The sequence below is a fragment of the Manis javanica genome, chromosome 13 (assembly GCF_040802235.1).
Source record: "Manis javanica isolate MJ-LG chromosome 13, MJ_LKY, whole genome shotgun sequence".
In the NCBI taxonomy this organism is placed as follows: domain Eukaryota; kingdom Metazoa; phylum Chordata; class Mammalia; order Pholidota; family Manidae; genus Manis; species Manis javanica.
In genome coordinates, this window is record NC_133168.1 from 79,373,905 (window position 1) to 79,389,018 (window position 15,114).

Sequence of the window (15,114 nt, forward strand, 5' to 3'; positions counted from 1 at the left end):
CCTGGACTCTCATCTCCCGGGTCTGAATCTGCCACTCCAACCTTATATTACTGAAAGTCCCAGGCCGGGCACACGGTCACACTGACACCCACCCCTCCATTCAGACTCAAGACAAGGCCCCAGTTGTGATGGGACCTTAAAAGGGAATCAACCGCACAGGCCCCTGGACACTGTGGAGACCGAGCAGAGCTCGGTGCAGGCCCCTGGACACTGTGTGGACCGGGCAGAGCTTGGCACAGGACCCTGAACACTGTGGGGACCGGGAAGAGCTTGGCCCAGGCCCCTGGACACTGCGGGGACCGGGCAGAGCTTGGCCCAGGCCCCTGGACACTGTGGGGACTGGGCAGAGCTCTGTGCAGGGCCCTGGACACTGTGGGAATCAGGCAGAGCTTGGTGCAGGACCCTGGACACTGCGGGGATCGGGCTCAGCTTGGCCCAGGCCCCTGGACACTGTGGGGACCGGGCAGAGCTCAGTGCAGGACCCTGGACACTGCGGGGACCGGGCAGAGCTCAGTGTAGGACCCTGGACACTGCAAGGATTGGGCTCAGCTTGGCCCAGGCCCCTGGACAGTGTGGGGACCGGGCAGAGCTCAGTGCAGGACCCTGGACACTGCAGGGACCGGGCAGAGCTCGTGGCAGGACCCTGGACACTGCGTGGACCGGGCTCAGCTTGGCGCGGCCACGGCTGTGGGTTGGAGAATTCAGGGAGACAAACACCATGTAAAGGTGGCCAGAGACCAAAGCTGTTTTCTCTAACTTGTGGGGCAACCAGTGGTTTCATAAAATAACATGATGCTACGGGGGCGGGAAGGGCAGCAGGCACACAGCCCCCTCAGGGCCCCACCCAGCATCGCACGGCCCCTGGTGCCCCATGCCCACACTATCCATGCTCACTGTGGACACCTAGTTCCATCTGCCCCATGTCCCCTGCTGTCCTTCAGCTCACCTCCACCCCCTGGTCGCCCCCACTCACCCCCACAACCAGCCGCAGCCGCTCCCCTGTGGGCAGGACCACTAGGACGTCCCTGTGCTCTGCGGTCCCCTCGCTGTCCCGGCACTGCTCCCACTGGCCACTCGCAGGCTCCCAGGACTGGGCCCCGGCCATTGCCTCCTGCAGGAGAGAAGGGTCAGGGTCCGGCCGGGGAGAAGCTGAGCAGTGACAGCCCACCTGCCACCTGGAGGGACAGGGACCACGTCACCACCTGCCGGACGCTCCCTGCCATCTGGCCACAGGAGGGGCACATGGCACCCCAAACTCACCCAGCTGTGGGCTTCCCAGGGAACTGCCAAGCTCCTGGATGGGAAAATGACAGAAACACGAGGAGGGCCAAGAATCCAGCCTGCAGGTGGTGCCAGGACAAGGTCCAGGCTTATAAATAGCTGGGACATGTGTAGGTTGATTGGAATGCAAATAAACAATGTCGGCCTGGCACCCCACCCTCGCCTGCCTCCAGCTGATTCCACTCCCCCAGGGACCACCCTGCAGCTCCTCAGGGCTCCTTGGGCCACCCTTCTTCTCCTTTCGAGGACCAAACACAAAAGCCCAGGACGCAGATGTCCGAAGCAGGGCCGCTGAGGTTCTGAGCAGCCGAGGTGGGGGAAGGGGCAGGCCCACAACAGCTCGGCACCCCCACCCTGGCTGTGCACCCTCCCGCTTCTGGCTGGGAGGGAATGGACAGCAGAGGCAGCTTCCCCAAACAAGGTCTCCCCAAGGAGCTCTGAATCCCTTTAGCAGGGAAGCTGATGACAATTTTTTTATGGCCCTTGGCCAAGGTTGCCTCCTACCTGCCCTGCAGTGAGTAACACCTACTGCAGGTGAAGGCGGACAGGGCAGCTGCAGGCCTGAGGGCCATCCCCCACCAGCGATGGTGGCGGGGGGCAGCTCATGCATGTGAACTCTGATCTGCTGGGAAGGACCTGTGGCTCCCGGCCGGCCCGGACCCCAGAGGAGGCACTTGACGCTCAGCATGGCCCCACCCCACCTCCGAGGGCATTTCAGTTCTGCAGGCCTGGCCAGTGAGCTCCACAGTTGGCTGGGCAGGTCCTAGGATCCCAGCTGCCCTGGGCTCTGGCCCCGGAGGGGGAGAGGATGGAAGGCAGAAGAGGCAGGGAGCTCTCTCCTTGCTCCACCTGCCCAGGAGTCTCCCCTCTGAGTAGGTTTGGGGCCTTCGGGCTGTATGGGCACCGTGAATCTGGGAGAGGCTGTGGCCCCACCCATCTATCTCCAGGACATAAGCATCTCCCTTCAGCTGGTAATTCTCAAAGAGGCAAACAGCCCCAGAGAATAGACACCTTGTCCTGTGACGCTCCCCGCACCACGTTCTAGCCACTCAATCCACGGGCTGCCTGGCGGTGAGCCACTGACTCGGGCCGCTGGTGGTAGCTTCTCTTTCCCACAGGGGCCGGAGCACAGGAGGGGACATGGGGTAGCAGATCCCCTCCCCAAGCACCTGCGGACACACAGCAGGGTAGCCGTGGTCAGGACCCCGAGGGGTGGAGTTGGGGGAGCAGAATGGAGCCTCCTCCTGAGAGCGGAGGGCCACGAGCCTGTATGAGTGTCCCTGGGCCACGACACACGAGGCCTCGGGGTTCCTCTGTCTGGCCGAGGTGGCAGTGCCCCACTTCTTCGTGTGGGCACTGGCCACGTTTTAGGTGGCAGCTGGCAAATGAGCTCCAAACCCATCCAGGGAAAAAAGAGAAAAGGAAAAGAAAACCTTATATTCTTATTGATCAATGCAATTCAGAGATTCTCTTTAAGCTGAGAAATCCCTTGCCCAAACCCTCTCTGCCTGCCCCAGGCCTGAGGGCTCACAGTCTGGCATCAGGCCAGCACCAGTGCAGTGACCACATCGCTTCTTGGGCCATGAGCCCTTTCCCAGGAAGGTGCTTGGCCAGCCCCAGGCCCACCTCCCGCCCACCGTACTCCCCACCGGTGGAGGACCACTGGCCTCCGGCTTACCAAGAAGTGAGAGCTTTCTTCCTTTGGGAAAACAGAAGGGGGGCCAGGCCACAAAACAAACCACTTCTAAACACAGAATGCTTGCTGCACTTGCCAGCTCAGGTTGAGGGCTGCTGATCTGTCTGAATTTGTGGTCTCAGGTCTCAGGAGGAGCAGGGAGAGGGGGGCAGGGGGCAGCTCCCCAGCCCTGCACCACCTCCTCACAGGCCCAGTTCCCTTTCTTCTGGCTAATTGGTCTTCATCCCCTATCATGAGATGGGGCTACTAAGAATGTTCTAGAAATAAAGCTTCAGAAACAGAAGTCCATGAAGTACAGGTTTCACAAAGCAATGCAGGAAAACCATTCAGCAGTAAAGGGAATGAAGAATCGGTCCAGAGACAGATGTACAAACTATCACACTGCCGGGGGAAGCGACCCGGAGGGCATATTTTATACTATTCAATGAAATGTGCAGAAAAGACAACACCCAAGGAGAGTGGGTGAGTGGCTGCTGGGGGAGATGTAACCCTCAGAGCAGCGACCTCCCCAGCAGGCATGCACGGGAGTGCAACTGCGTGCCTGAGCGCATACTGTGCGAGTGTGTGCATGTGCCCAAGGTGGCCTTGCCAACAGGCCCTCCAAGTCCTCCCTGCACCATCAGCACCACGCGTCCTTTCCCATGAGACCCCTGGCCCTTTGCGGAGCTGGTGGCCATGGTCACAACCTCTTTCGGGATAAGGAATCTGAGTCCCCACGAGGTGCCTGGTCAGCAGCCATGCCGGGGGCCCCACCGCGGCCTCCCTTCACCTGCCCCACTGTCTCCCCACCAGGTAGCCATTCTCACAGCCTTCCTGAGGCGCTTCCTTTAGCCTCACTTTCCCTGAAGAGGAATGTTGGCCAGAAGTAACATGTTTTGCTCATTTTGTAAGCAGGGAAACCAAGGGACAGGAGCAGAGTGGCTTGTCCAGGGCTCCTGGCTATGGCATTTCTAAGATCCAACCTTACAGACCTAGAATGATGCAGAAAGTGCTCTCATGATTCCCCAGCTACAGATTGCTAGAGGTCAGCATCTGGGAGGCCCAGGGGCCCACAGCTGTCCAGAGTGGAGGGTGTGGGGGGCGGGGCGGGGCGGGGCGGACGGTGCTCCCCCACAGCCGGGCCGTGGGAGCTGGGTACTCCACACCGACCCCAGCGGGGCGACAGCAGGCGTCCTCCGGGAGCCCCTGTGGGCCGAGCGCCCCGGACCGCTTGTGTTCAGAGCTGAGAGGAGAGGAAAAGCCCCCCTCTGCTGACCAGGCAGGGCCGTGTTTTGTTTGCCTCCCGCTGGGACCTCTTGACCTCAATTAAGCCCAGAGCTGAGCAGCAGGCCTGGGGGCGGTGTGGGCCTGGCCCTGACACGCACCCAGCTCCGATCCCACGCTGCCTTTCCTCTCAGCTGACTTTTGGCTGCAGGGCAGAGGCCGCACCATGCAGGGAGTCCTGCTGCCTCGGACACAAAGGCCGGAGCCCCTGAGTTGCTCTGTCCCTGTGCGTGGAGCAGCTTGCTGCATACCTGCAGGCTGAGCGGGGCTCTGGGCCTTGGTGCTGTCCCCAGTGGCACAAGTTCATGGGCACCTCTGGGTACAACTGCTGGCCTAGGTCCAGGGACATGATGGTGATGGATGAGGAAAGGAATCGGGGCCCAGAGACCCTCCTGAACCAGAGGCTAGGGGGAAAGCTTCACCCATGTTACAAGGGCACAGTCAGGGGCCAGCTGCATGTATTACAGGGACATAGCAGGGCAGGGGACAGGGTCAGCTGCACCCATTCCGAGGACACAGCCGGACAAGGGCGTGAACACCACAGCACCTGGAGCCCAAGGCTCCCAGGCCCCGGGAAGGGATCTCAAGGGCACACTGGACACCTGCCCCATGGCGTGTGTGGGTGCCACTCCGGTGACTCCGCACAGCCAAGTTCACAGCAGCTGCGAGTCTCTGAGAAAGGCCTGCTCGTGGCTGCTCCCTGCCCTGGGCCCCCACAGACGGGCAAGTGCCAGGCCAGGGCAGGGACCCACGCGAGGGCGGGAGTGGACGGTCTGCCCAGCTTGGTGCCCCGTGTTTAGGTGCCAGTGTGACAGAGGCCAAAGCCAACTGCCACCATAGGATGCTGCCTCTCAGCATTCATGTATCTTCCAGGAAAAGGGGGACACAAAGCAAAAGCGTGGGGCCCATATGGCGCTCAAGAGATGCCATCTCAATGGCCTGGCCCTTCTGTGTGAATTCTAACAGAATGCTTTCTGCCTCAGAGGGGCAGATCATGGTGAACAGAAAGATCTGAAATTAAAAAAACATTAGCCAATCTATTTATCAAGAGATTAAATACATGAATCAGCCCGAACATTCAAAGTACATGAGCAGCAGACGGAAGACAGGAATGTGGCCGGACGGTGGGATGAACCGGCACAGATGCGTCCTAAGGACCCCACCGAGGGGAGGACGGCACGGCACGTCCAACAGGCAGCAGGCCATGGGCCCTGACCTGCAGGACGGGGGCTGGCATGCAGGGCAGTCAGCAGGACACACTCCCGATGGGGAGGAGACCCTGCCTTTCAGGCTTCACTGTAAATCAACTCGTTCCTCACCACGTGGTTCTTTATTTTCTGGACCCCTTCCCAGGGTCCCCCACACCCGGCCCTGCAGCCTCACCGAGAGTGTAAGGACAGGGCCGCCCTCGGCCCCCCAAGCACCAGGTGAGGCGGGGCCTGGCCGCCAGCCTTGGTACCCCTTCCAGGCAAGGGCTGGGCGTGGCTGCTGAGGCCAGCGTGTCTGTGGGCTGCCTCTGTCTTCACATGGAGTGGCGGCTCCAGACGGCGTCAGCTTTCAAGGGCATCAGACAAAACGGTGCTGCTGGGCTGCAGCTCTGTGCCTGCTCCCAGGGCCTGTGGGCCGTGAGCTGCTGGGAGAGGGGCTGAGGCATGAGGCGGGTGGTGAGCACCGGCGGTGCGGGCGTAGGAAAGGCCCGCAGCCCCTACCATTTGGGCGGAGGGTGGAATGGAGAGTGGGCACCACGAGCATGAGCCGCTGCAGCCAGTGTAACTACCGGAGTGGAAAAGCCAAAGGGAGCGGAGGTTCCCAGATGGGTGCCGGGTGCTGCAGCAGCCCCCACCCAGGAAGAGAGCCCCCGAGGCCCGTCCTTGCCACCCCCAGGCACACGCATCTGCACTCCAAGGAGAATCTGCTTCCCTGCCGCCACCCTCCAACGGTCCCAAGGGTGAGCAGCGACCCTTAGCTCAAGGTCACTTTGCCCTTTGGATCACTACAGTGCAGTTTTGTAGAAAAGTTCAAATGCTTTCAGTCCTTGCACGTTATTCTCCCACGATACAGCTGCACGGCCGACGGACACACCACTGGCCCAGAGCACCGTGTGGTCCCTCTTCTAAGAGGACAGCAGGGTGTCCATGAAGGTGGCAGGGCTGTGACAGTTCCCAGCAGAGTCCATGCTGTTCCCGGATGCAGAGGCACCCAAGTCTGTGTGCCAAGGGGATGTGGCCACCACCCTTCCTATGACCAGTGGGGTCCTGCCTCCAATCTGAGGGTGGCTGGGCCTCCGGCTCCCCCTGCCCAGCCATAGCTTCCAGATGCTGCAGCTGTCTGGTGCCCCCTGGAGCCCCACCACCCCACAACAACCCCATTGCTCAAATATTTGTTTTGATGGGAGTTCATGGCATATAACTTCAAGCACTAAGTCTGGCCATTCTCATAAAAAATGGACTGTAACCTCCTGCCGCTGTGCAGAGACTTCCTTGCTGTCAGGGTGCTCTGTGGGCATGCGGCCTGGGACCCGGGCCCACCTCGTCCCCCCGTCTGTTTATTGAGGTGCCTCCTTAGGTGGTAACCCCTCCCCAGCTACCACCCTCCCACACAGGGATGTAAAATTCCCGGAGCACAGCCCTGGGAAGCCTAGAACAGGGGTCTGCATGGGTCTGGAGCTCAGGGAGAACGTGGGGCAGGATGGAAGGTTCCCGCTGCAGGGTCCCCAGGGAGCTGATCTAGTCATGCTGATGGGCGCCCCTTGTCCCACCACAAAGGCATCCAGGACATGACCACCTGCACTGCAGAGACAAGAGCCCTGGGCCATGTGCTGAGCCCCCACCCATAGGTCTCCGGCTCATCCTTACTCTCTCTCTCCAGGGCACCTGCTTCTCTCCTGCTCATAAAGAAAGGTCTGGCTGGAGGAGAGAAGGAAGACAGGAGGGTGGCAACCAGTTAATGACAGCAGGGATGCAGCCTGGCCCCCAGCCCTCTACACCAGCTCTGAGCCCTGAGCAAGATTCCTGGAATTCTCTCCCTGCAGCTTGGGGCACAGACAGAGGCCCGGGCTTGCACTCCCACCCCGCTCACCCACTCCACCACACCCAGCTACAGCCCAGGCTACAGGAGTGCCTGCCTTAAATTCCATTAGTGAAGGGCCTAGACTTCCAAATGTGTCCTAACAAAGGTGTCTGTGTGCTGTCTGTCTGTCTGCTGGGCTCCCCATCCCCCCATGGGCACCTGCCTGCAGCCCCCTCCCTCTCCTCAGTGGGCACTGACCCCAGGAGCCCAGCGTCCCCCCTCACGGTGACTCCCAGGGACACAGCCTGGGACAAAGCAGATGGGAGGAAATGGAAGGGCACCGTGGACAGCGCCAGGCTGCAGGCTTGAAGCTGCGCGCCACCCGGGGGGGCGACCAGGGCAGGGGGGTCTGGGCTCTGCCCCTTGGGTTCCTTGGCTGTAAAGGGATCACAGCTGCTCTCCCGACTCCTGTGTGTGTGTGTCACTCCCCTGGGATGAAGTCACCGCCTGCCTGTGATTCCAGGACTGTCCTTGGTGCCGTGAGACCAGCTCCTCTCCTCCAGGTGCCCAGTCTGCCTCCTGCCCTGGTGCAGCCTGGGCAGTGTGGCTTGGGGGAAGCGGAGGGTGTGGAGTGGCCTGGCCCCAGCTAGGACACGTTTACCGCTGCTGTGTGTGGGGAAAGCAGACTGGCTTGTGGTGTGTTTCACTGTTGCTTTTAAATCCTCCACGCACAGGACAGCTTCATGATCTGTACTAGGACAGACCCCCCACCTGCTCAGGTCCCCCAGAGGCCCCTTTTGTCCCCTGGAAGCGAACAAAGATGGCCACAGCCACTCTGATATAGGCAGAAGTGCTGCTCAGGTTGGAAGGCAGGCCTCTGCCACCAGAATGAGCACGGAGACCCCGGCACAGGGGAAGGAGGGGGCCCCCGGTGCTAGCTGGAGCCAGCAGTGGCCCCCCACCTCCCGTCATCTGACCCTCGGCATGGTGGCCTGTTCACTGGTCAGGAGACATCCGCCAGGCCCCCTGAGGCACTGCCCTCTGCAGTTCTCGTCCCTGGGAAGCAGAGCAGCTCCAGCAACTCCATTCAGCCTTCCGTTGGCTCAAGATGTGAACTTGGGGTCACCTCGCTCCTCCTCCCCCTGACTCCAAGCCCAAATGGTAGCAAATCCAGTGGTTTTGCCCTCAGAACATGCAGCGCCTATTTGGCCACGTCCCCAATTCCACCGCCCAGTCCACACCCTCTGTTGCCAGCCATTGCAGTAGGTTCTACACCTCCTTTTCCAGCCCCCCTTGTGCTCAATACCTCAGCCCCCCAACTCTTGCTAATAGGGGCACACTTCTGCTTGAAGTCCACAAAAGGCTCCCACCACCCTCAAAGGAGCCACTGTGGCCTTCGATCCCCTCCAGGCTGGCTCTGTGGGCTCTGGCCTCCGGCCCTGAACCTCCCCATGGGCTGCTCTTCTGCAAAGCTCCTTCCAGCGTCTCTGCCTGGCTGTGTTCCGCATCCGCTCACGTCTCCTTAGTGGGGAGGCCGGTCCTGGCCCCCAGGGCATGCGCATATGCAGACGCAATGACCTGCAGGTGGTCTTCCCAGTCTTGCTCCCTGCTGCCTTCCTGCTGCCTGCCTTGGCCCGCTGTGTGTAATGCGCTTGGCAGTGTAACTCGTGGAGCTAAAAAGTAGCCATTCCAGCCTTGAAGGTTTGCCCAGCTGACTTTCAGCAGTCCTTGGAGGTGGGCTATGACCTCCACGCCAAGGGTCTGCAAACTGTGGCTCACAGAGCTGTTTCTGGACCCCAGGTCTCCTGGCTTCCACCCAAGGCTTTTGCCCCAATTCCACTTTTGGGCTATTTCTAGGATTGGGTCGCCAGGAAGCACTCACCTGCCTGGCCCGAGCCACTGCCTGCAGTTCCTGGAAGGAGCTGCAGCCTCTCCCGGGGTCTCTGGGGTCTATGACTCCAGTCCTCTGCGGCCTTCTTGGGCTCCGTAGGAAAAAGGTGCCCTGAGAACCGTGAACTACATGGTGTTATCACATACGTGTGCTGCTGACTTTTCAAGGAATTGGTGGAAAACACAAAAAAGCGTCCCAAGTCTTCCTGGCACTGGGCACTGACATAACTTCTTGGTGGCAAAATGTTTTGTCAACCCAAACTGCTCTCAACAAGCTGCCCTCAGAACTGCGGGGCTGGGGAGATCCCAGGGCATGTTGCCTGACTTCCCCAATGCTACCTGGACCCCTGGAGGGACAGGAGGCAAGCCCAGGCCCCCTGCCCTGAATCCTCTCCCACAAACTGCTCACTGCCTCTCAGCGACCTGCTTCGGGCCGCTTTTCCCACTTGGGACGTCCTGTCCACACTTGCCCCTCCACGCCCTCCTCTCTGCTCTGAGGACTCTGCTCTGAGCTTGGCTTCCCGGTGAGTCCTGCTCCTCACGCGGCTTTCTCAGGACCTCTCAGCACTGCGGTCCAGTCTGGCCTCTTTGGAGGTCCTGACCCCACAGAGCAGTGCACTCCAACACAGCGTGCATCCCCCTCACCTGGAGGGCTCCCTGCAACTGGGGGTGGCCAAGGGTCTGCACTGAAGGCACTGCTGGCCCAGGGACCATGCCGTGGGGGCCAGGCCCTGGAGCGCCGCAGACACACCAGGCACCCAGAGCACTTGCTGAATGGGGGCCTGGCGCCCCTCACTGCAATGTGGAGGTTGACAGGGTTATTCCAACCCCCGTCTCACATTGATGGGCTCTCCCTGCCCTCCACGGCCGGTCCCACTCCCAGCCCCCTCGCTGGTGCATCTGCGCTGTTGCGAAGAAACTGTTTGGAATGGCCACGTCCCCCAGCTGCCCCCTGCCCCCAGCCTTGCCAGCTGGCTCCCCTCAGCACCCCAGCACTGGCCGAGCCCCATCCTGCCCAGGCCCCTGGGCCTGCCCCTCCCCAGGCTGCTTGTGCACATCTAGGAGGGCTGACTCTTTCTACCTCAGCTAATGTCACCACCACCCTGGAGTTGGCTCCTTGGCAGACACGCCTCGGGCTTGCAACCTGTCCTGCTCATGGGAGGAGACCCTCCACAGCACAGCTTGTGTGTCCTGGCACTGCTGTGCCCCCACGGCTGACATGAGCTCTGGCCACAGTAAGTTTTCAACATCCCACTGACAGGATGTATACCTCGCCCAGCCAGAAGGCCACCATAGGGTCATCTCCCCACAGCAGTCCCGAGGCAGACCTGACCAAGGAGGTGGACAAAGCAGGCTTGACTATACACGGCGCATGACGTCCGGGCACAGAGCCGTCAGAACTGGGTTGTGGCCACACACGTGCCCTGCAGAACCAGGTCATGGCTGTCACTCTGCTGCCTTCTCCAGCCTGAAGAGAAGCACTTCAGCAGCAGTGAACCAGTGTGGTTGGTATTCCACATGGCCAGGGCTGGCCCCAAATGACAATTTCACTGCAGACAGGAGGAGGATTCTTCCAAGCTTATACATCTGGTAACTTTACAAGGGGCTCAGGTCTCGGCCCACCCCAGGTTCTTACTTGCTCCAGAGCGGTGTCCCTCAGGACATGTCACAGTCTTCATGGAGCCTTGAATGAGGTTCTTAGATGTTTGCAGCAAGCAAACCATGGGACTTAGAGGCCCCCCATCTTTGGAGTTGTTTGGAGTGGAATAAACATAAGCTGGCCCTTTGCAGCTAGATTCCCTGAGCGGCCAGCCATCTGCAGAGCTGTTCTTTGTACCGACCCGGATGTTCGGCTTTGTCAAGGAAGCTGAGTTCTGGTGCAGGAGGCAGTGAGAACAAGTCTGCTCATGTCATATGTGGTGGTGTCGTTTCAGACACTGACCCTCCCTCGGTGCGGACGCCCTGAGGAGATGTCTGTCTTTTTAGGGGGCCACTCCCTGGCAGGAGGCCTTGGGCGCATTAGTCAGCTTCTCCGGTGGCAGCCCTGGAGCCCCCACCCCCGCTCAGCAAAGCCTGACTTGTGCTGTAGCCCCTACTCTCTTCTCAGGCAAGGAGCCCAGCCAACACCTGACATTTGCACTCCTACATTTTATTCATTTAAACATAACAAATTTCATATTCTACATTAGTGCTTTAACCTTCTTCAAATGCTTTCATGCACATAATCCCACAAGACAAAAATGCTCACATTACTTCCATTTTACAAGTCAAGAAAATGGGGTCCAAAGGGATGAGAACCGTCCACAGACAGACCAGCAGTGAGCCTAGAACCTAGAACTGGCCAGAGTACGCCCCCCGCCTCCCAACTCTGAGGCACCCTGTCTCTAGCAAGGCTGGGCCCTCCCAGCCCGGACTCCGGGGGCAGGTCTGGATCCTCAGGGGCCTGGCGGCTGCAGACAAAAAGATCCTAGAACCCCCAGGAGGCCCCAAGGGGCCAGCTTCCCAGCCGGCCACAGCACAGGCAGCAAACGCCTGCAGCTCCCAGGGCAGTGGCAAAGGGCTGGTCTAATGGAAGGGGCAGGGACTGGCTTTTCTGGTCCTAACTTACGAATTTACAAACCAGGGCCCCAAACTGTAGAAGGGGGTAGTGAGCAGCCAGGAAAACGTGGCGCTCTGGCCACTGTGCCACCACGCCAGCACACCCAGCCGTGGGGACGCTGGCAGAGGCTCCGGTTCCCAGAAGGGGCCTCCTGAGGGGGCAGCTCCCTGGGTCAGTGAAGTGAAAACCTAAGCTGGGCTCCCCAGAAGCAGGCACTCCCCAACCCCTATTTGCACCCTCACCCTCCTTACCCCATCACCCCGTCTTGTGGGGCACGGTGTGGAGGGTGTGCTGGGCCTCTGGGGCAGGCTGGCCCACGCTGCGCCCCCTTCCACCTCCTGCCCCAAGAGGTCGCACAAAGGATGTCAGCTCAGCCACACCCCGGCCTGGGCAGGCGGCCATATGTGGGGCCCCACCACAGGGCTCGCGCTGTCAGCCAGGACCGCTGCTTGGCCTCCCGGGAAAGTCCCACTCCAAGGCCAGACTGCCTTCTCCCACAGACCCCAGCTCCCGCACGTGCAGCCACGGCCCAGCGGCTGGCGCACTCCCACCCTCCCACCTAAGCCAGGGGCTGTGCCCTGTGCTTGACTTCAGCGAACCAGCCTTGATGTGGAGCCCTCTGCATTTCCAGCATCTTAAAAGAGACTATTGATCTAAAATGTTGTTTATGGCAAAGAACCAAGAACAATTTAAAATATATATGAACTTCAAGCCAACCGTATCAGGTTACATTTTTTAAATTACACACACTGCTATTTATGAAACTTTGCTAGTTTAACCTGTTGTGGGGGGATGTGTGTGGCAGGTGTGGGAACCAGGTATCTGAAGTCAGCAACCCATCTTATTTCCCACACCTGGCTTCTCCAAACACTGGTATTTTCCAAGGCCCCCCACATCCTGGCAGTGCCCGCAGCACACCCTGAAGCCTGGTGTCAGAGCTGGCAGATAAATGTGAATCCTCTCTCACTGAGAGTCCCACCAGCACTCTCAGGAAGCTGAGAGACCAGATGAAGGTGACCCTGGAGGAGGGACGGATACTCGCCCCGGACTAGGAGGTGGCAGCGTGGACCAGCCAGGCGTGGCAGGAGGGAAGAGAAGGGAGGCCCATGGAGGCCAGTGGGACCAGGTGGGAGGCAAGTGTGGCACCTCTTACCAGGGACTGGTTTATCTGGGTAACTTAAGTAGCTAGTTACCTGGCCAGACCTCTGGGAGTGGAGCGAACACTGGGAATGGGGACAAATGCCCATGTTGGGACAGGGCTGCAGACTGACCTGACTGTGGAGCCGGGCCTTGGGGCTGGGGGACAGCAAGTGGGCCACCAGAGTTAAGATGAGCGGTCAGTCACCCACTCTGCAGACAGGGTCTCATGTGCCTTGAGGCAGGCTGGCCATCTGGAATCCTGGGGCACAAGGGTCCCCAGGACGGGTAGGTGGGTGGCTGTTGCCTTTAGGACTTCTAGACTTGATTAATGCCAGCAGGCCTTCTGAAGCCTCAGAAGAAAACCTTTTAAAGTGTGTTTTCCTTCCTCAGGTGACAGTGTACTACACTTGCCGAAGACCTGTCCCTGCAGAGAGCTGAATCCTGCCCAGCTGTACCGTCCACCCAGGAAGGGCATCATAACAGGCCCCGGGCAGAGGACACGCAGCCCTCTTTGCCCCCGTGGCCCCCACTGCTGGCCCTCTGTCCTGGCTCCCTCAGACCGGCCTCCTGCGTGGCCTCTGCTTTGTGGGGACAGGTCTTGCTCACTGTCCCTGGGGCCCAGAGCATTACCCAGCACACTGCAGCTGTTTAGCAGACATGCAGGAGATGGCGCCCCATGGCTGTCCTCAGAGCCCTTAACAAGCTGCAGAGCCATGCTCGCTTGCGCACATATTCGGAGAAAGCTTCTGCCCGTGGCTTTCTGTATGAAAGCAGAGTGCACACCTTGGTATCCTGGTACCAAGCCTGGCTTACAGCACATAGGTGGTCCATGAATATTGTTCAAAGAAAGAATGGACTTCTAACATCAGTCATGACTCCCCAGCCCCGACCAGCCTCTGCTCCCTGGTGACAGGAGATCCCAGCAGCCAACTGTCAGTCCCGGCTAAGAGCAGACCTGAGGCCCCCACCCCGGGCTCTCGTTTCAGTGCAGACGCTGCCCGTCACAGGGCTGTCTGGTCTACGGTGTGGCTGTCTCTCTGCACCTGCTCTTGGAGCCTCAGGCACGACGTGTGCAGGCTCGGCCGGGCTGCTCACACCAGGTCCCAACTGGGGCCTCCCAGCACCAACCTTGGCACACAGAGCAGCCCAGCCCGGAGGGAGGGGCGGGGTGCAGGGAGAGGCCCACCACCACACCCAGGGTCACCGCACATGTTCAGCAGGACTGGAGAAGAGCTAAGATCAGGTGGCCACAACACTGTAGCGACAACTTCACTGGAACAACAGGTATCACCTGAGAATGTCCCAGAGCTGAGCCACCCTTCAAATGCAAAGTTCCCGTCAGGACAGAGTGCGCAGTCGCTTAAGGGTGACACTCAAACAAAACTCAGGGAGCGGTTCCAGTCCTTGCGGTTTGGGAAACCTCCTTCTGGAGGGTCCTGCGACTTCAAAGCCAACATGACATCCTGCAGGGCCCACGGAGCTCGGCCTCTCCTCAAAGGCGGTGTGCCGTGTGACACAGTCCGCGTTGTAGAGGCGCCTCCCGGGACCCTGGGCCCGTCCACTCACGAGAACACCCACCTCTCTGGACTTCCTGGTGGCCACCGAATAAAGGAGCACAAGCATGTGGAGACAGCTGCCAGCAGCGGGCCTTCCCCCGTCCCCGTACCTTCTCCACAGGGCCTGTAACCTGCTGCGGGGCCGAAGGCCTCAGGGGGGCAAAGCTGGGCAGTCCAAGCTCCTTGGCAGCCACGGCAGCCCTGCGGGACCACTGCTTCCAGCAAAAATTGAACGCAGACCCTCTCCGGGTCCCGTCAGCAGGAGGCGGCGCACGCTGGGGACGCGGCAGGTGGGGCTGCTGTGAGGGGGGCAGGTGAGCAGGCCCTGCCCCCCTACACGCCCTGCGGGGCAGCAGGCTCCACCCTTGGGCTCCTGTCTCCCTAGGTCTTTGGGGGGCTGAAGTTGCCCCCCTGGGACGCCTACCACGCAGGCAGACAGGCACCCCAGGGGGTTTTTCCTCTAAGGCTTTTTCGGTGGCAACGCCCAGCGCAGCGGCGCTGTAATCGGGAGGCGCTTCCAGGGGCTGGAGGGCAGGCTGCGGCCCCTCCTACGGGTCTGGCTCCAGCAACTGTCAAGAGTCCAGCGCCCTCGGAACAGGATCAGAGACCCAAACTGGGGCCGCACCGCCACCCAGCAGGGACGAGGAAGCGGTAAAGGAAGCCCCGCAGTCGGCGTCCCT

General features: G+C 60.3%; 1 protein-coding gene across 7 annotated transcripts in view; it reads right to left on the reverse strand.

Moving 5' to 3' along the window:
• FRMD1 (FERM domain containing 1) overlaps positions 1 to 14,666 on the reverse strand; it is a 33,913-nt gene extending 19,247 nt beyond the window's left edge. For 2 of the 7 annotated variants that reach the window (XR_012124348.1, XM_073219906.1), the window contains exons 1-2: positions 1,261 to 2,232; positions 974 to 1,111 (exon numbers count right to left, since the gene is read on the reverse strand). Coding sequence is in view for 6 of the 7 variants with exons in the window: in XM_073219906.1 (XP_073076007.1) it covers positions 974 to 1,111; positions 1,261 to 1,969 (847 nt within the window). In the remaining variant the exon portion in view is untranslated. Of the gene's footprint in view, positions 1 to 973; positions 1,112 to 1,260; positions 2,235 to 2,292; positions 2,374 to 14,544 lie in introns of those variants that run through there. The other 5 variants (XM_073219905.1, XM_073219907.1, XM_073219909.1 and 2 more) reach the window with 4 other exon arrangements.
• Positions 14,667 to 15,114: the final 448 nt, after the last annotated feature.